Raw genomic sequence first — 22,246 nt, forward strand, 5'->3', positions numbered from 1 at the left:
CCCAGCAGGTGCCCCCACTGAAGACTGGGGCGGGGAAGGGGGAGAAGCGACGCCCCACTGGGGCTGGCAGCAGAGGGGCTTCAAGCGTCTCTGGCGAAACGTGGTGGCGGCAGCAGCAGCAGCTCTCAGGCCGCTCTGGGTCTCCGGCGATTTCTGCAAGAGGCAAAGGTCGCCAGAGCGCCCGCTCCCTCCCCCCCCCCCCAGGAATGCTAGCAAGGGAACTTTGCAGGCAAACACACACATTCCTGGTGCGGCTCCCGTGACAGAGCTGCTGACACAACGGAGGTCCAGAGGTCCTCCTCCTCTAAGGGCCGTGATCACGCAGCAACGTCCTGTCGCTCCATCATCACGGAACGTCAGAGCGTTCCACAAAGCCTGCCGCTGGCTCCCTTGGGCCACTGAAAGGATGCCAACGCCACAGGGAACAATCCTGCCACCAAGTGCCTGACCGCTATTCCTATCACACGGAAGAGAAACGAGTCAAGTAAAAGAACGCCGGGGGGGGGGCAAAAACCCTCCCAGCCACCCACCCCTGATCTCTGCCGCAGACGCTCTCCATTCACTTCCGCCTCCGATTCACCCTCTGGACAAATCGGGGCAAAAGGGTTTGGGGGTTTGTGCTTCGTTCCGTTACCCCAGGGTATTGCTGCGTGCCAAGCGGACACCCGGGTCCAGCTACAGCCAGCCGTCCTCCCTGACTCAGGGGTCCTGCTGCTGCTTCCCAACCGACTGGCAAAGCGCCCCACCCCCGCTGAATCCGCCCCAGTCCTCTCCTGCCAAGGGGGCAGGCAGGCAGGACGGGTTCTGCGAGTGCTGTGGGGGTCCAGGCCAAACGCCTCTCTCCACCGGGGTGGGTGGGTGGGTGGGTGGGCATTCTGCCCACTGGTGCTGCCCGAGCGCCCGGTGCCGGTACTCACCGGTGCTGGTCGGGTGCCAGGTGTGCTGCCCGGGAGCGGAAGGGCTGCTGTCCTAGCTGCCTCTGCAAGTCGGGCGGGATTTCGGCGGTGGGGTTGGTCATTGCCAGTGTGTGCCTTTTGGACCTATTGGCCAAGTATCTGCAACAAGCAGGAGCACATTTGGTGAGAGGGAGAGGCGGGAGGGAGGCAGTGCCAGGAGCGCTCCAGAGAGCCCCGCCGCTCCGCTCCCTGGGAAGAGCGTCTTAATGGGGGGGGGGGGGGAAGACTGGCCCTTGTGGGCCCAGCGCAACGCCGGAAGAAGCAGGAACACCCGCCTAGAGAGAACCCAAGCAAAGCACGGGGCGGGGGGGGCGCGGTTAGAGCAGGCCCACCCAAAGGGCTGCAGCAGCAGCAGCAGCTGCCAGGAGGAGGGCAGGGGGCTCCCGTGAGTCTGGCCCCGGGCCCCTCAAGCTACCGAGACGCCTCAAGGGAGGAGAGCCGGCTGCAGCAGGAAGCCTTGCCCTGTCGGGTGGCCCAGCTGACGCAGGTCTCGCAGACGGAGGGCAACAAGCCGGCCTGTCTCCAGAGGGGAGAAGGTGGCCCTCTTTCGCAGCAGCTTCTCCCCATGCAGGGCTGGAAGGGTTTGCTGTCAACGGGGCATTTCTATGCACACGCAGGACAAGAGCAGGGGCCCTCGGGCTACGCGCCCCTCCCCAGCATCACACCTGGTCGGAGGTGAGCTACGGCAGGAGCACCACCTGGACGCAGCTCTCGGGCACGGAAGGGTTAGGCAGAAGGAGGCCGTGTGCCCAGCGGCTTCCAAAAGGCACCAGGATCCTTTTGGAAGCCAGCCAGCCAGCCAGCGTGAGCTCTAGGAAGCCTCGGGGGGGGGGGCTCCCCACCCCCAATCTGGGGTGCTGGAGACCAGCTCTGAGGGGGCTTCCAGACAGCCAAGCACAAGACAGATTCCTGGGTTCAGGCTGGCTAAAGGGCAGGTGTGGCTCAGTCAGGGCTACCGTGTTTTTAGGCCGTGTGTGAGGCGGCTGCAGGGAACAGCAGCGATGGCAGTGATTCTGCCTGCCACCTGCCCTCCCACCAAGAGGAAAGCAGAGGAGTTAACAGGGTGGAAAGGAGTCAGTGGCAGGGGCGCGTGACGGCGTCTGCGCCGTGCACTCAGGCAGAGCCTGGGCAATTTCCTGAAGAGCTCTGGATCCACAGCCTGCTAAGCGTGTTTCCTTTCAAGATCTCTAGGGAGCAACTGTGTCCTCCATCCTCCGCAGCGCTGCCGGTCCAGGCGGAGAGAGGACCAGGAGCTGGACTGCGAGGTCAGGCCCGTCGTACGAGCCCTGGCCGGGGCGGGGGAGGGGGCACCCTCTGACCCCTCCAGGATTCCAAGAAGCAGAGCCCATCGCGCGGCGTTCCTGGGAGGCCAGGATCTGTGCCGCCCCCGAGAGCCACGACGCCGGCCCTTCCGTTTTGGCAGAGACGTCCCAGGCCAAGCAGACGGCATGCAGGAAGGCAGGTGAGATCACACTGGGGGTGGGGGGTGAGATCCAGCTGCACACCATCTGATGCCCCGCAGTGAGGGAGCCCCCTCTGCCCATCAGGACAGACGTTCAGCCTCCCCAAGGAAGAGGGCCCAGTGGCAGGGCATCCATCGGCCTGGCTTCAGGCGCTCCCCGGAAGCAAAGTTCTCCAGGACAGCAGGCGGGGGAGGAGAGTGCCCCCTTCCTGAAGAGCCACCACCGGGCAGAGGAGGCGGCCCTGGGCCAGGAGGACCAGGGGTCTCGCCCAGGGAGGCGAATGGTTCAGCTCAGCCCAAGGCTGCTCCATAGCCGTTGGGATTTAATGCCACGAAGGCTGGCCTCGTCTGAAGGGTGCATCAGATTCACACTTTGCAGCTTTGCTCTTTGGTGCAACTCCACCAGTTGACCCAAACAGTGATGTGACGGATCATTGGGCCATGGAGGCCTTGAAGAGGGGGAAAGGGACTGTTCCAAGGCTGCAAAGGCCCCCCACAGGGGTGGCCGAAGAGACACCAGCGAGCCTCCGTGGGTGTTTCATTTCCAAGGGAGCCCCAGCTGCCTCGCCAAGCGACAGACCAGCCCTTCCCACCCTGTTTCTTTGCCCGCCTCCTGCTCTGAAGGGAAGAGACTGCCCCCACCCTGAAGGAGGCTTCCGTCCTCGGCAGTCCCAGAGATCTTTGCAAGCACAGCCCCTTGCCTGGGCGTAGGGAGGCCAGAAAGGCCCTGAGGCTGCTTGGCATAGCGGCTGCCAAGAGAGTCCCCAAGTCTTTCCCCGGAGCGGCAAGGAGAGGATGTCAGAAAGGACGCTGACGCAAACTCTCTCCCAGCCGCCCTGGAACGGCTGCAGCCGGAGCGCCAGGAGGCCGACCCTCGAAGGGCAAGACTGACAGCTGAGCCCCCGAGGCTAGAAGAAGACCTACCTACCCATCCAGTCAGCCCAGAGAGGTTAGTAGCAAGACCAGGGAACGGAGCAGGGGCCGGTCACAGCGGCAGCAGAGTCCCCACGGAAAACCAGCTCCCAGAGAAGCAGCGGCGAAGCAGAAACCGCAAGCAAACCTGCTGCCCAGCGAGGGTCAAAGCAGCTGCCGGGCCCCAGGGGGGGTCTCCCTCGGAGGCCAGGAGGGCTAACGGCCGCCCCCCGCCCCGCCCCCCTGCCCCCCCGGGAGCGTTACCTCTGCACGGCTTCCTGATCTGGCTCCCCGTCTGAGCTCTCCTCATCCACAGGGGTCACGGCGGGCACTGCCTGGAGGGAGGAGAAAGGCAGGGGCTGGGCGCTGCGGAAAGGCTTTGCCACCCCCCTGGTGCTGCCCCGAGCTTTGGATCCCTCCCCAGAGATTCCCACTCCAGGCCCAGACGGACAGGCAAAGCGCCTCACTTCTGCAGCGGCTTGGAAAACCCCCATGAAGCACTCTGGACGGAGCCAGCTCTCTCCCTCGGGAGGACCGTCTCGGTGCCACTTCAGCCCAACGGACGCGCAAGGAGGGATGGGCTCGGCGGGATCGCCTGGGCTGTGCTCACGAGCAGCCCAGCGAGAGGGTGACCATGGTCTGGCGTGGCCAAGCTCCTGCGGAAAGCTCCCCCTCCCCCTCCTCCTGCGCAGGCGGACAGGGGCCCTTTGGGAGGAGCAGGCAAGGCAGAAGGGAGAGGGGAGGGGAACCGGGCCCGGGCTTCAGAGGGGCCTGGGGAACGCTTCCTCTCCCCCCACCCCACCCCCACCTGAACTCTCCCCCCAGGCCACAGAGCCAGCCAAGCCGTCTCAGCTGAGGGAACGGCCAGGAGCAGAGCTGGAAAGAAGAACCCGGGCCCACAAGGCGCGCCTCAAGCCAGCAAGAGCAAAGGGCCCACTCAGGCATGCGTTCTGCACGGGGTCGGGCCGTCTCGGCCACACGCCACCAGCAAGCACGGATGCCGAATGCCGCCACTCCAGCCCACATCCGTGGAGGCGTGAAACGGTAAACCGTGGACCCAGGATTACCATCATGGATGTGAAGCATCCCCCCTCCCACGGCCCTGGCCCCTGCACTAAGAAGCCACACACCCGGAACGGCTGACAAAGACCACCGAGAAGACCAGCCCCTGCCCTCAGGCCTACAATTACAATCCACAACGCAAGAGGGGAAGGGGTTTGAAGGAAGACCCGCAGGCCCAGGCGACAGAGCGCCACTGAACAGGTTGGGACTTACTGGTGTCATGGTGACGAGCGGAGAAGGGCCCCGAGGACGCTTCAGGAGCTGTTGCGCATGTAGCTGGATATTGGCTCCTCCGTCCGACGCCCGACGCCCGAGGGGTCCCATTCCGTTCAGCAACTGCAGAGTGGGAGGCTGCAGCAAGGACTGCTCCTGCAAGGAAAGGGGCCCCGTCTCTACCCGCTGCTCCTACAGCCACGCACCACCATGCCCAGAACAAGGACAGGGTGCACCAGCTGCTGGGGAACATGGGTGGGAGGGTGCTGTGGCACCATGTCCTGCCTTGTGGGTCCCTGGCTGATGGCCGCCTGGCCCCTGTGTGAACAGAGCGCTGGACTAGATGGGCCCTGGGTCTGATCCCGCCTCAGGGCCCTTCTTAGGTTCTTAGGGGCTGAGAAGGGCGGAGGCGCTGCAATCCTCTGAAACGAGAAAGGGGCAGCCCAATCTACGGCCGGGCAGCCAAGCCACTGAGCGCTCCGGATCCCCCCCCCCACTGCTCTTCATTTGTTTAGGGAGCCCACTGAGCAGGCCCAAGGAACCGTCCCGGCCGGAACACTCCGAGGAACAGGCTTCCGGAGCCGAAGGCCCTTCCCCTCCCTCTCCCTCGGCCGTACCTTGTACTCCAACTGGCCCGTTGGCTGCAGGTGCTGCATGGGAAGCATGTTGGCTGGCATGTTGACGTTTGGGGCCACCGGCAGGAACGGGGCCTGTGGGGCGATGCGGGGGAAGCCTGGGAGCAGCTTCTGGAGATCCTCCATCACCTCGGTGCTGCAAACACAGACAGGTCCGGCCACTCAGAGGCAGCTGCCACAACACAGGCGCTGAACCCCAAGCCCGGCCACGGACACTCCCTGCTCAAGCCAAGCCCCACCGCTTGATGCGCCTGAGGCGAGGGATAAAAACCACCTTCCTCCAAACTATGTGGAGAAAGGGGTTAAATGGAGAAGGATTCCAATATATAAAATAAAACACTGTGAGTTATATGTGCTGAGGTGAATGATTGTCAGAGTGGGTACTAAATGTGTAAACCTCAGATGGTAAATGTCGAACAGACACGTGGGATTTTTGTGGTAGTTAAAAACAAAACAATCAAAATTTATTTTCAAAAGTTCACAAGTTTTGTTTCAAATAAAACATTTAAAAACCTTTTTGAAACCTTTCATCCAGTCCTTCCACTCATTCACATACACGCTTTCCTTTCTCTCACACAATCCCTCTTGAGCTTTCTTTATTATCTGTATGGATTAATATACGTCAACTACGTGCACACCACACTCCAAAGACACCACTCTCTACCCTGAACCTCAAATTTCTCAGTGCTTAAGTACTCTAAACACAGAGAGCACTAAAGACTCTAAGAGTACCTAACAAGTCTCCCACAATCCCCTCAGTCCTTCCCTTGTATATCACTCCTCCCCCTCCCAAGACATTCTAACTCCGCCCACTCAGGCCAACATTCTAAAACCCACAGACTTACAAACTGCAGACGTACATTTGGGAACTGACTTGTGGGGTGTAACGCCACAGCAGCCCCGCTCACAGGCACAGCTCCCAACACTGGGGAGAGGCAGGAGGGCGTGGGCCACCTCGGACACACTGGCAGAGACGAAGCTGCCTCAGACTGAGTCAGGGCCCTGGTCCAGCGAGCCCAGTATTGCCAACACGGACTGGCAGCAGTGGCCCTCCGGGGTTTCAGGCGGGAGTCTTCCTGGCCCTACATGGACTGGACCCTGGGACTTCCTGCATGCAAAGTGGGGGCTCTTCCACCAGTGATCGACACACACACACCCCACTTCTTCTCTGGGGTTTCATGGGCAGACACTTTCCGGGCCAATTGGCTTATGGAACACGCAACACAGTGTGCCCCACTGCAGTGGGACCAGACACCCCAAACGTGACAGCTGCCGCTGAGGTCTGCAGCGCTGGAGGGAAGCTCGCCTGCCCCTGGACGGCTACAGGGTGGCCTGTCAGGGGTGGCCGGCCGCCACACTCACCGTGGATCAGCCACGCCAACCGTGTGCCTCCTCATGGAGAGGTAGCGGACCAGAGCTTCGGGGGACGGCTCTTCGCCTTCGTCGCTATCCAGGTTCATCGTTCCGTCCGTCTAGGGCATACAAGGAGGCGTGTGGGAACAAACGCAGGCGCATTTGCAGTGGTATAGAAGGAGCCCAGGGGAGGAGAAGGAGCACTTACCTCCACGATTTGGTTCTCTGGGTTGATGAGCTGCACTTGTGGGACGCTGAGGCTCACCGTGTTGCCCGCCTGCTCTGCCTGCGAAGCAGACACAAACCAAACACTCAACGCTACGTGCAGAGAGCCTCAGGCAGGCCTCGGGCCTCCTGCTCAGCCCACGGCAGCAGGCCGTGGCCAAACACTTCAGCCGCAGCAGCCCCCGGGGCTCTCTGCCACCGCTCCGGGCCAAAAAGGTACGCTCTAGCGGTCATTTCAAGTTTCCAAATTGGGGGCCTGAGGAGATACTAGCAGCAGCAACTCCAGCAATGGCCCACAGGGGACACTCCGCTGTTTCGTTTACCATCCAGCCAAATGAAGAGTGCTGTGAACTCAAAAGCCTGCTCGCTACCAGGCAATGTTTCAGTTGGTCCTGATGATGCCATTGCCCAACTGCAGAAAGGGGCCAGAGCCGCTCGACTGAGCTGCTGAGTGAAAAGCGGCGGCGGCAGCAAATGGAACTGCAGACCCCGGAAGGCAGCGGGACTTTCCACACGCACAGGCTGGGTGGGCATCTGTTGGGGATGCTGAAGGAAGCCTTGGCCGCGACATCCCAGGGGCCGCTCGCCCCCACAGAGGCACACGGCATGGCAGTCACTTCCCACTTCAAGGGAAGAGCAGCTCCTTCCCCGCCTGAAGGCCAGGCTTAAGCAGCACAAGCCTGAGGCGGAGGGGTGCTGCTGGGACCCAGCAGTCGGGGCCCCTCCCTGGGGCGTTATGCACGAGAATCCCAGCGCAGCGGGGCTGCCGCGCACGCCGGACGGACCTGGATGCTGGCTGGCGCTGGGAAGGCCACGGTCCGTGGAAGGCTTGGCAGGGCGGGGACGCGCAGGTTTTTGTGCCTCTTCAGGCGGTCGCAGAGCAGGCTGTAGATGGCGCTGTAGTGATCGTAGGCGTCTGTGCTTAAGGACTGGGAAGGCAGGGAAGCAAAGTGGTCACCTTTCCCTCGCGCCGGGGGGGGGGCACCCCCGCCCCGCCTCCCCAGAACGCCCCGGGGCTCCTCTACCTGGAGGGTGCGCTCCTTGTCCAGCCCCATCTCAGCCATGGCAAGCAGCACGTCTTCGTTCAGCGGCTCCATCTGCCTCTCGGCCTTCAAGTGCTGGCACTCTGCGATGAGCTAGAAAGCACAGAGCCCTTAAGCCACGCTCCACGCTTCCGGAACAAGCAGCACGCGCAGCAGCTGTAGGGGGCTGGGGCTTTGCAAGCAGTGGACGTCGTGTCAACTCCGGAGTCCATGAAGAGCCGTGGCAAGAAGCTGGGCGATGCTCAACCCTCAGGCGAGGAGTGGAGGCAAAAGAGGCAGGCAGGGAGGGAAGGAGGGGGGAGGAGGAGGAGGAGGAGGAGGAGGAGGAGGCCACCTGGCTGCGCCGCCAATGGTAGGCCGGTGACCAAGCCCTCACCTTAGCAGGTGTCTCCGAGGCTTCTCCTCCTCCCAACACACACACAGACACACACACTTCTAAGCCAGGCCATTCACCTGCAACAATTCTGTGTTTGTGGAATAGGTGAATTTTACAACGACACACACACGCTCACGTTTCCAGTCCTTGTGGCCAGCAAAGTATTTTGAACATGCAGACACAGTCGCTAAAGGAGAGGCATCTTTATCGGGCACTAAAAGGGTTAAACACATTTGCTAACAGAAGACTGAAGATGGCTAATTTGATCTGGACGGAGGGCCAGAATGAGGCTTCCCTAAAACAATACCGTTAGGAGCTCAGTTCGTTATCTCGCTCGCTACATTTGCAGGGCCAGTTCTGTCAACTGCAGTTCTTTTGAGATAATCTTACATTTATGTTACATTCTCTTTTGCTGCCGAAAATATAATCAGAAGAAAAGCTTCTAACACTCACCTAACCAAAATGCTATTTTCCTTAATTTTTGTAATTCTCTTCAATGAAGGATTGCATAGATTTCAATTTACCTTTGAGTCTGCGGTGAAGTCTGGACTTAGCTTGGTCACCCCTGGGGTGACCCCCACTGAGCCTGTTTGGACTTAGCTGGGTCACCCCCAATTAGTACAGGTTCTGAAGCTGAACAGGACCAAATGAACACGGCAGTGTTTCTGTGCGCTGCATGGCTTTGCCCTTCTGATGCAGCCTCCAGCCTTATCCCTCACCGTAGTAATACACCCACTGGCCTGTGCATCTTCTCCTATCCCAAACACCTCCCATAAACTAAACAAACGCTGCTCAACCCCACATACTAATTTCTAATCCAGCGTGCAGAAGTGCCCATTTAGAAGAGGTGCATCTGGCCTGGTCTGGTGGCGCATGGCTTAGCTTCAGCAGGGCATGTCCCAGATGGGTGGAGCCCTGACAGCCCGGCCTCTGCTGCCTTGAGTTCCACCATGGAAGGCAGGCAGGGCATAAATGCACATCAATTAATGGAATAAGTAAGTGTTCTGTGTGCAGAATCTGAATGCCCTTTGCACAGCAATTGGGCTCTTTTTGCGGGGTGGGTGGATGTGCACCACCTTGCACAGAGCCCCACCCCCACCCCCACCCCAACCTGCCAGCTTGCTCACCGTGTCGAATTCGGCGTCCACCTCCCCGAGCTTCATCCACTTGTGTTTGCAGATCTGCTCCATGGACAGCCTCCTGCTCGGTTCCAGCACCAGCATGTGACGGATCAAGTGCTCACACTCTGCAAGACAGCGGCGGCAGCAAGGAGCTGAGGAGCCAGGAGGTGGGGAGGGCAGGTGGCCATCGCCCGCACACACATGCTTCTGGCTGAGGAGCCCTTCAGTTCTGGGCCCCACGCTACGGCCTGGCATCCCTGAAGGGCGCGCAGCGCAAGCCCCTTCCCATTACCCCTCCCTCCGGCATCAAGGACGTGTGGTCCAAACCTTGCTTCCTCACTGCAACAGCTGGGAAACCCCAGACCCAGCGGCTGCTGTCAGGCACTTGGTTGATCAAGCCCAGTACGGCCAACACCGAAGCCTGCGGGGTACAGACCCTCCACACGCAGAGCTTCATCTAAAACCCGATGCCTGTTTCAGCTTGGCCTATGGATGCTTCCATCATAAATGCAGTGGTGACTCATGTGTGAAAGCCGAGGCTTCGGGAAACTGCCGAGGCAGGTGAGGCTCTCAGTGCACGTTCAGTGGGCGGCCTTTGCCGGGCCCCACCCTGGGCGCACACAGCCAGCCGGCCGGCCTGCCTGCCGGCCTCCCGCCCTGCTACGCTCGGTTGCTTGAGGAAATGAAGTTTCTTCCTCACCTCCACTGCTAAACAGGTTTCTGAAGCGGTCACTTGCCACCCACCTGATAAAAACCTCACACAGCGCTACTAGTCAGTAAGTCGCAATGAGTTCTAATTAATAATGCCCACAAGGAATTGGCAGTTATTTCTACACAGTTCTGCAGAGAGCTGAAACTTCATCTTCTTCCGGTTAAATGCTGACAAGTAGAAGATGGCCCTTTGCTCACAGGGAGATGGAAGACCTGGGACTGCTGGGTGAGCCTCCATTTGTGTTTCACAACCCGTGAGCAGGAAGGCCCCACAAGCCTGGTTCAAAGCGCGCGCGCACACGCACACGCACACGCACACACACACACTCTCTCTCTCTCTCTCTCGGTCTACAAGCTGCCTGGGGTCTCTTCTCTAGGCAGTCCCATCCTTCTCTTCCTTTGAGGCCTCAAACTGCTCAGGATATTCATGCCTCAACCAGACAGCATTAAAGAAAGAAGCCGCTGCCGCCGCCTCCATCATCTGCCCTCCTCCTCCTCCTCCATCATCTGCCCTCCTCCTCCTCCTCCTCCATCATCTGCCCTCCTCCTCCTCCTCCTCCATCATCTGCCCTCCTCCTCCTCCTCCTCCATCATCTGCCCTCCTCCTCCTCCTCCTCCATCATCTGCCCTCCTCCTCCTCCTCCTCCATCATCTGCCCTCCTCCTCCTCCTCCTCCATCATCTGCCCTCCTCCTCCTCCTCCTCCATCATCTGCCCTCCTCCTCCTCCTCCATCATCTGCCCTCCTCCTCCTCCTCCATCATCTGCCCTCCTCCTCCTCCTCCTCCATCATCTGCCCTCCTCCTCCTCCTCCTCCATCATCTGCCCTCCTCCTCCTCCTCCTCCATCATCTGCCCTCCTCCTCCTCCTCCTCCATCATCTGCCCTCCTCCTCCTCCTCCATCATCTGCCCTCCTCCTCCTCCTCCTCCATCATCTGCCCTCCTCCTCCTCCTCCTCCATCATCTGCCCTCCTCCTCCTCCTCCTCCATCATCTGCCCTCCTCCTCCTCCTCCATCATCTGCCCTCCTCCTCCTCCTCCTCCTCCTCCTCCATCATCTGCCCTCTTTACCAGCAACCAAGGAGAACAGGGGCAGAGTATGGAGCAGGGGATCATCTTCTGTAAACAGGCCTGTCTCGGGTGACTCATCTCTGCCAGCACAAGCACGGAAAGGGGCATCACGGTAGGTGACTGGGGGGCGGGGACTGGCAGCCGCTGCGCTTTCCAGCTGAAGCCACAGGAAAAGGAAAACGCGTGTAGCTGAAATCCAATTTTGTGAACCGCCCAGAGAGCTTCGGCTATTGGGCGGTATAAAAAATGTAATAAATAAATAAATAAATAAATAAATAAAATTTTTAACATGGACTCAGCAGCCTTTGGTGGTGCTGGTGGCGGCGGCCATGGCTGGCGCTTTCTACGGGCTGCCCCTTGTTCGTCCCGTAATAGCACAACAGGCATAGGAAAGGGGGGAAACGGAGAGAAGAAGAGCAGGAGGAAAAAGGAAGACTAATAAAAGAGGGGGCGTGCCAAAGAACGCCAGCGCCGGACCCAGTCTCACGTATTGGCCTCGTCCACCTGGCATCAAAACAGCCGGAAGTTCCTGCGGCTCCCAGCTTCGCAGTCAGAGGAGTTCCTCTTACCAAAGCCACCCAAGGCCTCAACAGCTGTGCAGCGCAGCACAATGACTCAGGCTAAAGGGGTTTTCGTTGTGGCGGCGTATTTCAGAAACGCCAGCGCTCCAGACGGGCTCTCCTTAAACTCCTAGAGTCACAAGACTTTCTGCACAGCAAGCACCTCAGTGGCCGGACGACTCCTCCAGCTACGTACTCATCCCGGATGAAGGAAAGGCAGCTGCCCTCCTTGCAAACAGGGGCAGCTGTGTGCCCCAAATCCTGAGCTGCTAGGGACTGTGGAGGCTGGGGAGAAGGGGTGTCAGTGAGGGGTGGGGGCAACACACGGACCGCTGGGGCTGTCTCTGCGTGCCCTGCAGGTCCCACCCCCCACTGTTTGGTGAGAGCCCACTGACGCAAGGAAAGAACGTGCCCGCTTTCCCTGGCAATTTGCCACAAGGGGGGCAAGGTCTGAGCCCCACCCCCACCGCAGCAGTCTGCAGTAGGACTGCGGAAGGCAGAACACGCATGCGTATGTGAGACGTGCGGCCAGCCACCCAATCCCCTACGCAGCCTTCCCCAGGACAACCCAGCCGGCCCCTCCATCGCTTGGGCCCTCACAAGAGGAGACTCCAGCCCACCTGTGGGTCAAATGCTGCCAGGGGTCCAAAGCGGCCAGGGGTCATTGCCCGGGAAAAGGAGCCGCTGAGGTCCTCCGCCAGCCCCCCAGAGCCTGCTGCCACGTGGGACGCCTTACCTGTGGACATGAAAAATGGAATGCGAAACTTCCCGCTCAGCACCCTGGCCCGCAGGTTCTGCAGCGTGCTCCCGTCGAAAGGCAGGGCCCCGCAGACCAGCACGTACAGCACCACGCCCAGGCTCTGCAAGAGGGGAGGCCACACGCACGTCACACACGCACACACACACACCCAACACGGGCCCTCGGAAACATCGGCTCCCTCGCTCAGCGTAGCCAGAGGAGACCCTTTCTAAACAGGCCAAAGTAAAGACTTTGCTTATATCGAAAAGGGACTGACAAACTTTGGCTTTATTAAATAAGTAAGTCCTGGCTCAAAACGGCCCTTTCCACACTGCTCAAAGCAACGTCGCTCCCAGCGGAGAAGGGGAACCCGGCCATCCCGCGCAGTTGCGCTGCGCCTACCCAAATGTCCACCTTGGGTCCATCATACTCCTTCCCTTCAAAAAGTTCAGGGGCAGCATAGGGGGGGCTTCCGCACCAGGTCTTCAGCAGCTGACCAGGGGTGAAGATATTGCTGAATCCAAAATCTGTAACAGAAGAAGGCAGGGACAGATTCCGTGGCTGCCCAGCACCGCTGGCTTCCAACAAAGGCTCCTGGCAATGTCTTGGCCTACTGCATTGCAATTCCCCTTGGGAAGCCTGACACCAGGTGGACAGGCAGGAGCATGGAAGGCCGTGCTCTGAACTCTGGCCACGGGCAGGGCAGGAGAACGCCACGCCCGGCCCGGCCTGCCCACGAGCGGAAGGGGCACAATCCACTCTTTTTCAGAAGCCTGTTTGAGGGGAGGTGACTAGAACGGCACGTAGTATTCCAAGCGTGATCATCGCACCACGGATTTATACAAAGGCATTGTGATGCTGGCCGTTTCCCCCCTGATCCCTTTCCTAACGTTCCCTAGCATGGAATTTGTCTTTTTTCACATGCACCGGGGCGACGGTTTTATTGAGCTATTCACCACAACCCCAAGACCCCTTCCCTGGCCAGTCACCGGCAGTTTCTGTCCCCGTCCACGTAGATGGGGTGGCGTATTTCCTGCCCCACGTTCAGTGGCACTGGCCACGCCTACGGCCATTTCTCCAGCTTAGAGCGAGCCTTTTGGAGCTCCATCTGTCCCTTTTTGTTGGGCCATTGCCAATTCATTCATTTTCATGTATATCCCACCATTCCACTAAAAACAGTGCTCAAGGTGGGTAATCATTTGGTATCACCAGCAAACATGGGCCACCCCACAACTCCACACCATTTATGAACAAGTTAAAGAGCACCAGTCCCAATATAGATCTGGGGGGCAGGGGGAGTTTTACATTTCTCCATTGCAAGAACTGACTATTGATTACCAATGGCTGCTTCCTGTTCTTTAACCAGTTCCTGATCCACAAGAGGAGCTCCCCTCTCATCCCACGGCTGCTACATTTGCTCAAGAGACTTTGGTGAGGGACTTTTGCCAAAACCTTTTGAAACTCCAAGGAAACAAATGCCTACTGCAGGGGTGGGCAACGTGGCACTCGCGTGGCCGCCCCCGAATACCTTTTCTTGGCGCCCCTGCCCCTCCCACTGAAAAGAAACAAATGACACCTTTTCTTACCAGCGGCTAGGGTCCCTCCAAGGCAAAGTGGGGCCCGCCAGCAGCTGCCGCCTTCTTTTCCTAGGAATGCCTCCGGGATTCGCAATGCCTAGCCACCTCCCAGAGCAACCGTGCTGTGGTGGGGGCCAGGACGGCTCCTCAGATTTCCAAACATGCCCACAAGGCTGCCCACCCCTGGCCCACCAGATTGCCCATATCAGCGTGTGACATCCTCAAAGAATTCTAGAATATTAATGAGACAGGACTTACCGTTGCTGGAGTCATACTGAAAGGGAAAAGGGGGAAAAAACAAGTAGAAAGGCTGACCTGCTATTTTGATATTCAGATTTGCATCCAGAAGCAGGTTCTCTGCCTTCAGGTCTCTGTGGACGATGTTACAGCAGTGGCAGAAGTGCACAGCCGCCACGATCTGCTTGAACTTCTTCCGGGCTTCTTTTTCAGCCATCCGTCCGTGGGCCACCAGGTGATCTGAAGGGGAGGGGGAGGGGGGAGACACACAGCCGGCGGTTAGAGCCCCATGGATGTATTTGGGTCAGCTGCGAGACTTGCAAGAACCGCGTCGCCCGTAACTGGCCCAGCCCAGCTTTTGTTAGGAAAACAGCCCGAGGAGGTGGTGGCCCAAGCGGCAGCCAAGACTAGTGCCAGATCAGCAGTGCCAAAATGTGCACTAAGGGAGCTTAGACCCAAGTCAATCACAGCTGAAATCTAAGGGGCCCAGAACAGTGGGGCGAACTAGCTCATTCAGCAGGAGCTAGATCCTGCATTGAGCAGGGGGGTGGACTCGATGGCCTTATAGGCCCCTTCCAACTCTACTATTCTATGATTCTAGGAAGGCCCATTTCCTATTTGGACACGCACTGCTGGTTTATTTCATTCCGATTCATAGCTTGCCCCATCCCCAAGGCCGGAGGTAGGTAATTATAGCACCCAGACCAACTTAACCCCTGCCAGCAAGCATCAGCCCAAGCTAAAGGCCTTAGGACACTTCTGAAAGATGCTCAGTCTCAGTCTTTGACTGAGAAAGATACTAGATATGGAGATGTCCAAGGAGACAGTTCCGCCACAGAAAAGGTAGAAGCAGAGCTCAGCAAAAGGCAGGCCCACCCAAGCTCTCCGATAAAACGGCGTTTCTCACACCCGCTGCACCAGAGTTCTGATGCTACTCTAGAAGGGTAGAGTAGTGCGTCCATTTTACAGATAAGGAACCGTGGCTGGCTGTGGCTTCTGTCCCCCAGCCACAGAAAGTGCTCACGCTGCGCCAGGTACTAAACCATTCAAGCAGCCGTGCGATCAAGGTCACAGGGCGGCTCTTCTACAGCTCACGTTCCCAGGCCCCGGATGTGATCATGAGCATTCAAGCTGCCTGCCCCCCTCTTCTGGCCCATGAAGTGAGGCAATACAATCCTATGCATTGGCATGGGAAGTACGGGGTACAGCTGGATTTTACTTCCAAGTCAGTGTGCCTAGGACTGCAGCTTCAGGCACCTTCTCCAACTTCACCACATATTTCAGTTGCCTGCACTGAACAGCTTTTCAAATAAATGAAATGTAATTAGGAGGGGAAAGAAGCCGGATTGCTCGAATCCCTATCAAAATATATTAGAAATGCAACATCAAAAGAAATAAATTGCCCTTTATCTGGAGAGGCAGGAGGCTTTTGATGTGTTGGTGTAATTAGTATTTTCTGTGCATCGATTGTGTCTGGGTATTTTAATTAGTGGGCACTTGGGCAAAATAACCACCTGATGGGAAAACTTCAGCTTTATTTTGATCCTCGGTGCAGACTCGCATCGTTCACTCCATAATTAATATAGTTTCTGAAGGGAAACAGGTTGAAAGGGCCCGACCTTCCGCTCCACTCCCTTTCAGGCCAAACCAGCAGACTGCTGGGCAGTGGCCCGGTTCCATCTCCACACCGCACATTTGCACGTGCTTCACAACGGAACGACTCCGAAAGCTCGAGGCTGAGCGAGGCCGTCGCCCTTGGACAGCCACACCCTGCCCGGCCATCCTCTCGGGCACCTCACAGGGGCTCCGCACTATGACTAGCACTGGGGGGTTCTTCAGGAGAGTAAGGGCTTCCCACATTTCCATGGAGATGTCTTCCCTTCCTGAAGGTCACGTTCGGCTTGAGCCTCCCCCTTCCTGTGCTACCCAGCAGCTGGGGGAAAAGAGGCGGCTTTGCTTGATGCAGCCAGGGGCAGTTTGGATCCCACCCCTGCACGGCTCCTATCCACCCCCCACGCTCCAACTTTGCTTCCTCTCTCTAGTTCCGCAACAAGACAAGACAACGGTCCCTTTCTAGCGCCAGTCCCCGGCCCTGCCTATTGGCTGCCCACCAAGGAGGCCAGGATCCCTGTATGAGAAAGTAAGGAAAACAGATCTCCCTCCAGTCCAAGCAGCCTGCTTCCCAGATTGTGGATCCAACCAAAATGTCTGAGTGCTGTGTGCTCCATTTCTACAAGTAAAACAGAAGTGGTTTTGATGATGACTCAAGACGTCACTAACAGCTTGAGGCTCCCTGCAAAAAGAATGGCCAGGGTTTAATCTTGCAGCAGAGGTGTTTGAGACTTCCTTTCTTGTGCCTGAATTCTGGGTATTCCGGGTGGTTTGCTCTTAAGTGCATCTTTTCAATGACGGATAATGACATCTGGTCGGCCGCTGTGTGAACAGAACAGACGGACCCTGGGTCTGATCCAGCCTCAGGGCTCTTCTTAGGTTATTGGATTATTTCTAAACGCTCTTGCCAGCCAGTGAGCTCTAAACTGCTTGGTATCATGTTATTCAGGCAATATTTCTCAGGTGGGTGGTGAGTGGAAGCTGCCTGCATCAGGCAGGGAAAAGACGCCCAGAGCTATCAGTTCTACTTTTCCTCATGGTCACACAGTATCTCTCTGCTCCACTGGATTTTCCCGTGAGGGGGCACTGGCCAAAGTTTCCACAAGCCAGGCTGGGGATTCGCTGATATTGCTGAAATCAAGAGCAGCACACAGGGGAGCACCATCAGAAGCCCTGCGCTCCAGAGTTGAACCTTTAAGAAACCTGATTGCCAGCCCCCGTTTACTGCAGCTGCTGTTCCCATTTAATGTAAAGAACTCCCGCCCACACACAGAGTTCATGTGGGATTTACAGCTCCGAGCTATGCTCAATCTCCACACACGCACACCCACCCACCCTCCCACCCCACACCCACACCCACACCTTCAGAAGGCCCATTCAAGGCCTCCGAAGTGGCTTTAGAATCGTCACAGCAAGCTGCACCGCAACCCCATCCATCACCACCTAACCAGCCATTTTGGAACAAGTCTACGCTTCATGTAAGTGACTTTTTGCAAGCTCCACTATAAGGCTGTGCACGCGTGTGGTCCAACCAAGGAAGGAAAAATGGGTATGATCTAAACTCTCTTGCAGTCACACCATAAAGGCCCAGAAGCCATCAACCGCTCGGAAGCAGCTCCATCAGCAATGCTCAGGCCGCTGCCGCTACTCCGGGCGACGCGCAGCTCTGGGCGCTCTGAAGCTGACGATGATCTGCTTGGACTGGCAGCAGAAAGGGCAGCTCAGCACTCCCGAATCTGGGCCAGTATTGCTCCGGCTCCTTCCAAGACCCACAAGCTTTAGCCAGATTACCAACAGAAATTAAAAAGTCACTTTAAACCTGGAATAGATTAAATCTCTATCCTCCTCACTCCCCCCAGATGTCAGGTTCCTTTTCACAGTAGCTGCAGTGTCAACAAATGACAGGGCGTTATTAGCACGGCTGCTGCGAGGAGAGAAGCCTCCTCGGGAGACGCTCCCGCTGCAGCCCGCCAGAGGCTCCACTGAAACAAGCCGCCCACACAGGGGAAGGGCCACCCCAGGGAGCCCCTCGTTCCAGCAGCCGCAGGAGACTCCGCTCAGTGCTGAAGCTGTCAGGGCAGACAGAGAAACGCTCTCTTCCAAACGGACTTCTGTCTCCTCCTCCTCACCACTGGAGCGGTCAAGCGACTTCTCAACGGAAAATGCTGCAGGGCTCCTGGCTCGTCTCTCCTAATAGGCGAGGGGTTTGGGGCTGAAATGGAGCGTCAGCTGAGGCAGGCAGGCAGGCAGGCAGGCGCGGCGGCCGTATGACCAGCAATGGGAACAAGGAAGCTTGCCGGCTTCCAGAGCATCAGCGAGGCCGCGGGGGCTGGACGGCTCGCTGTTAATCAGCTGCTCCAAACAAGCGGAATTTACGGCAGCGTGAAGCTCTTCCAAAAGCAAGGAGAAGGCTTCCATCCGCTCTGCACGTAGCAAGGCTATTTTGGTAACCAACCAAAGTCTGACCAAGGCACGCTTGGTTGGAAGAAGAAACAGAGAAGATTTTGGTTCTGCACAGAAGAGGCTCCCCAGGGGCAACCTGCAGAGAACGCAACTCACCTCGCCATCAGAAAGGAACTAACTAACTACAAGGCTGCACAGCACTCCTTGGAGAGAGCTGGAATCAAAAAGGCCGCTTCTCGTTAAAACGCTCTTAATTAATTCACAGAAACAACGCTCACCCAACCACAGAACTGAAATCTGAAATCCAGGAGGGCACCTGGCAGTCTGTGTAGACAATACTGAACAAGACGCACCGTGGCCTGACTTGCTACAAGACAGCTTCCCGTGTACCTCTTTGAAATGCTCCAGCCCTGAATATCGTGGGAGCCCACGGGCCCCATGGGCGCAGCTGTCTCGCCAACTGAAAAACTTGCTCACGTATTGCTATTCTGCTCCTTTTATAGAGATTTGTGCAAATAGTTAATTACCCCACTATTGGTATCTGCCCAGGCCACGAATCTGACCTGAATGTATCCTTCCTTGTTGTGGATTGAGATAAATTGGTGACAGCAAAGTCCACAAAAATGTTGGTGGCCGCCATTAAAATAAGGTCTATAATGGTGCCTTGAGCCTTAGAATCATCGAATCATAGAATAGCAGAGTTGGAAGGGGCCTACAAGGCCATCGAGTCCAACCCCCTGCTCAATGCAGGAATCCACCCCAAAGCATCCCCGACAGATGCTTGTCCAGCTGCCTCTTGAATGCCTCTAGTGTGGGAGAGCCCACAACCTCCCTAGGTAACTGATTCCGTTGTTGTACTGCTCTAACAGTCAGGGCGTTTTTCCTGATGTCCAGCTGGAATCTGGCTTCCTGTAACTTGCGCCCGTTATTCCGTGTCCTGCACTCTGGGAGGATCGAGAAGAGATCCTGGCCCTCCTCTGTGTGACAACCTTTTAAGTATTTGAAGAGTGCTATCATGTCTCCCCTCAATCTTCTCTTCTCCAGGCTAAACATGCCCAGTTCTTTCAGTCTCTCTTCATAGGGCTTTGTTTCCAGACCCCTGATCATCCTGGTTGCCCTCCTCTGAACACGCTCCAGCTTATTTTTTTGTTTTGTTTTTAATACATTTTAGTTTGGCAATTCTTTTCACTCTGTAGTGTTTTATATTTCATGCATTTTGTGGTTGGTAGAAATATTTTTTATATTTTTTAAATATTTTTTTAGTTTGACAAATTTATTTATTCTGCTGTGTTTTATGTATTATGTATTTATTGCAATGGCTTACACTGCAATGCAAACAAATCTCTCTCTCTGTCTCTCTTCAACTGGTGCCTATGGCTACCTTTAAAAGTTTGCCTTCCACTCTAGGCTTATGGATTGGCTCACTTGTTTGAGCCATCTCTAAATGTGCAAATGTTCTCTGTGACACAGGAACTAACCTCTGTCAGACGTGTGTGTGTGTGTGTGTGTGTGTGTGTGAGAGAGAGAGAGAGAGAGAGAGAGAATGCCCTGTTTTGCAGTGACACACTGGGATTGGTGGCCTCTCTGTCTCTTCCAAACTGACACTTCCATGCACAAAAATGCTTGTCTAGTGATGAACTATTTAGAGCATTTTGATGAGTCCTGGTGAAAGAGAGTGTGTGTGTATGAGAGAGGAGGTGTGTGTGTGTGTGTGACAGAGAGAGAGAGAGAGAATCAAGTTATAAGCCAAAATGTACAGTGAAAAGTCATAAGAGGTGCATTTGAGATTTGAACTGTGAGCTACAGTTGCACAGGGCCTAGAGATTACTGGGTTCTGTCCACCAGAAGATACCTTTTGGCTTTTCACTTTTTGGCATCAGCTCCATGTTTCTCATGGGGGCAGCCAACTCAGACCAGCTTTGCCCAAATACACCCAAAGACGAGAGGCACAGCTACTTTGAATAGGATTTTCAAGCTGCCATAATCGTTCCCAAGCCTGCACAATTCAAGCCTTCAGTTATGGCAGACACCCTCAACTTCTGTTTTAGTCCACAAGGCACTAGTGCATTGCAGCTCGCAAGCCCTCCCCACCCAATACTTTGATCACTGGAAAGTTCCAAGGCCCGAAAGTGGATCGGAGGGCCAGCTATTGCAAGTTGACTACAGCTGTCAAAGTACATTACCTGATTAAAGAATGCCATAAACGTACTTACCAAAAATTTCCCCTCCGCTTGCATATTCCGTCACCAGATAAATCATCCGTTCTGTCTCCATAACCTGGGCAAGGACCAAAAAAGTGATAGATAAGGAGACTTCCCAGGATAAAAGGGAGCTGCGCTAATTGGCCACCTTCTTGTGGCTTTCATCTCTGGTCCACCGAAGCGCTTTCAACAGATCAGAGGCGTCCAGCGGTTGTGCTCGAGTGCGCAAGGCCAGCTGGGGCCCTGAAGCATGGAACAAGTGAGACAGGTGGAACCTGAGTTTGGAATGCTGGAAGCGGGCTTTGGAAGAGACCCTTTCCCAGGGGGAAAGAGCTCTCCTCACTCGCTCTACATGTCTCATGGAAGTAAAGGTGCTTTCACAAACGATACGATGAATGCCTTTCGGTCACTAATGCATCTTTAAAAACACACACACTTGTGAATGTGGTCTATGAAACCTGTGAAGGATGGACCAGCCATTTCTATACACATTATGGCCCCTAGAATTGGGACACTGAATCTGAATCATCTGGATGTTTCAGCTGATAGGAAGACTGGCCCCAACATCCTCTTCTTTGAAAGATCAGATTCCCTAAGGAAGCCATTTCCAAAGTTGCTGCTCAGTTCCATCACTGACCTCCCATCGTGCAAATGATTCAATTAACTGCAGGCTCCCCGGCGGGAGAAGCGGGCTCCTTTGCGGAGGCAAGAAACATCCCTCAAGCGAGTCAAACATTCCAGCAGCCGAAGCGAGGGGCTTGTTGGCTCTCGTGGCTCCTCCCATCCCACGGAGGCAAGGCCTTTCACGGGGCCCACGGGGGCTTTAGGAGGCCTGGGCCCAGGATCTCTTTCTAAGAGCCCCAAATGCCCATTGGTGCTAAGGGAAGAAATTTCTCTAAGCCTAATTGACACGCTTCGTTCCATGGGGGACTGCAGCTGGGGAGGGAAGGTGTAGCCATCCCCTCCCCACGTGGTGCAACGCCCCCCCCATCCCCCGTGCTAATTAAGCTACACTGCCAACAGAAGGCATTTCTCTAGCCTTAATTGCTACACTGGGTGAGTCTTTGCATGGGCTCTCAGCGCTCCTTAGCGTAAAGACAAAATGCTCCTTTATTCTCAGAGCAGGAGGGATGTGTGTGAGGCCCCCAGTAGGTGCTGGCCGTTCAAAATTGCCCCACCCCACCCCGGGCCCTCTGAAGTTGCCCACTGCAGCCACAGAGAGGCATTCCAGGCACTGTGGAGAAGAGCCATCCTCCCAGGGCCTCACTGCCCCCCTATTCTCTGCCCAGTCCCTGCTTCATCCTTGCCTTGATCCTCACTCCAAACTGACTTGTTCTTTTCGCCTCCCCCTTTTCTCTGCCCCCACCACCGCTTCCCTTGCTCCCTTCCTTCTAGCTCCTCTGCCCCCTTCTCCAGCCCTCCCTCCTCCTATCACCCAGCCAGCATCTACAAACAACCCCTGCTGTTCCCTACACACACACACACACACACACACACACACACACGGTGGAGTTGTGCATCAATGTAAATGACTGAAAGAAAACTCATTGCAGCTGGAGTTGGGTGAGAAAGAGGAAATTTATTTGGGGTGATCCCCTGATTCACCCTTGGCTTACTTTTGAATTAGTGCTCTGTCAACTTTTCAAAATTGTATTTTGGTGCAAAATTGCTATTTTTAGGGTGGGTGAGAGAGAGACAGGGCGAAAAGACTTGTGAAAATTATTTGCAGATACAGCGACATAGATTAGCATATGCAGATTTATGTCCTATGGACTTGGGTC

The 22,246-nt window shown here is 56.3% G+C and overlaps 1 protein-coding gene across 2 annotated transcripts in view; it reads right to left on the reverse strand.

Annotated features, from left to right (window-relative positions):
- Nucleotides 1-22,246, reverse strand: part of SIK3 (SIK family kinase 3) — an 87,569-nt gene that overhangs the window by 11,548 nt on the left and 53,775 nt on the right. The window contains exons 3-15 of one of the 2 annotated variants that reach the window (XM_063138847.1): nucleotides 20,478-20,541; nucleotides 14,329-14,490; nucleotides 12,839-12,963; nucleotides 12,434-12,557; nucleotides 9,365-9,483; nucleotides 7,844-7,954; nucleotides 7,604-7,747; nucleotides 6,802-6,879; nucleotides 6,603-6,712; nucleotides 5,223-5,376; nucleotides 4,606-4,761; nucleotides 3,595-3,665; nucleotides 918-1,055 (exon numbers count right to left, since the gene is read on the reverse strand). In XM_063138847.1, coding sequence (XP_062994917.1) covers nucleotides 918-1,055; nucleotides 3,595-3,665; nucleotides 4,606-4,761; nucleotides 5,223-5,376; nucleotides 6,603-6,712; nucleotides 6,802-6,879; nucleotides 7,604-7,747; nucleotides 7,844-7,954; nucleotides 9,365-9,483; nucleotides 12,434-12,557; nucleotides 12,839-12,963; nucleotides 14,329-14,490; nucleotides 20,478-20,541 — 1,556 coding nt within the window. The remainder of the gene's footprint in view (nucleotides 1-917; nucleotides 1,056-3,594; nucleotides 3,666-4,605; nucleotides 4,762-5,222; nucleotides 5,377-6,602; nucleotides 6,713-6,801; nucleotides 6,880-7,603; nucleotides 7,748-7,843; nucleotides 7,955-9,364; nucleotides 9,484-12,433; nucleotides 12,558-12,838; nucleotides 12,964-14,328; nucleotides 14,491-20,477; nucleotides 20,542-22,246) is intronic. The other variant, XM_063138848.1, reaches the window with a different exon arrangement.

This window comes from Elgaria multicarinata, chromosome 12 (genome assembly GCF_023053635.1).
Source record: "Elgaria multicarinata webbii isolate HBS135686 ecotype San Diego chromosome 12, rElgMul1.1.pri, whole genome shotgun sequence".
Lineage (NCBI taxonomy): Eukaryota > Metazoa > Chordata > Lepidosauria > Squamata > Anguidae > Elgaria > Elgaria multicarinata.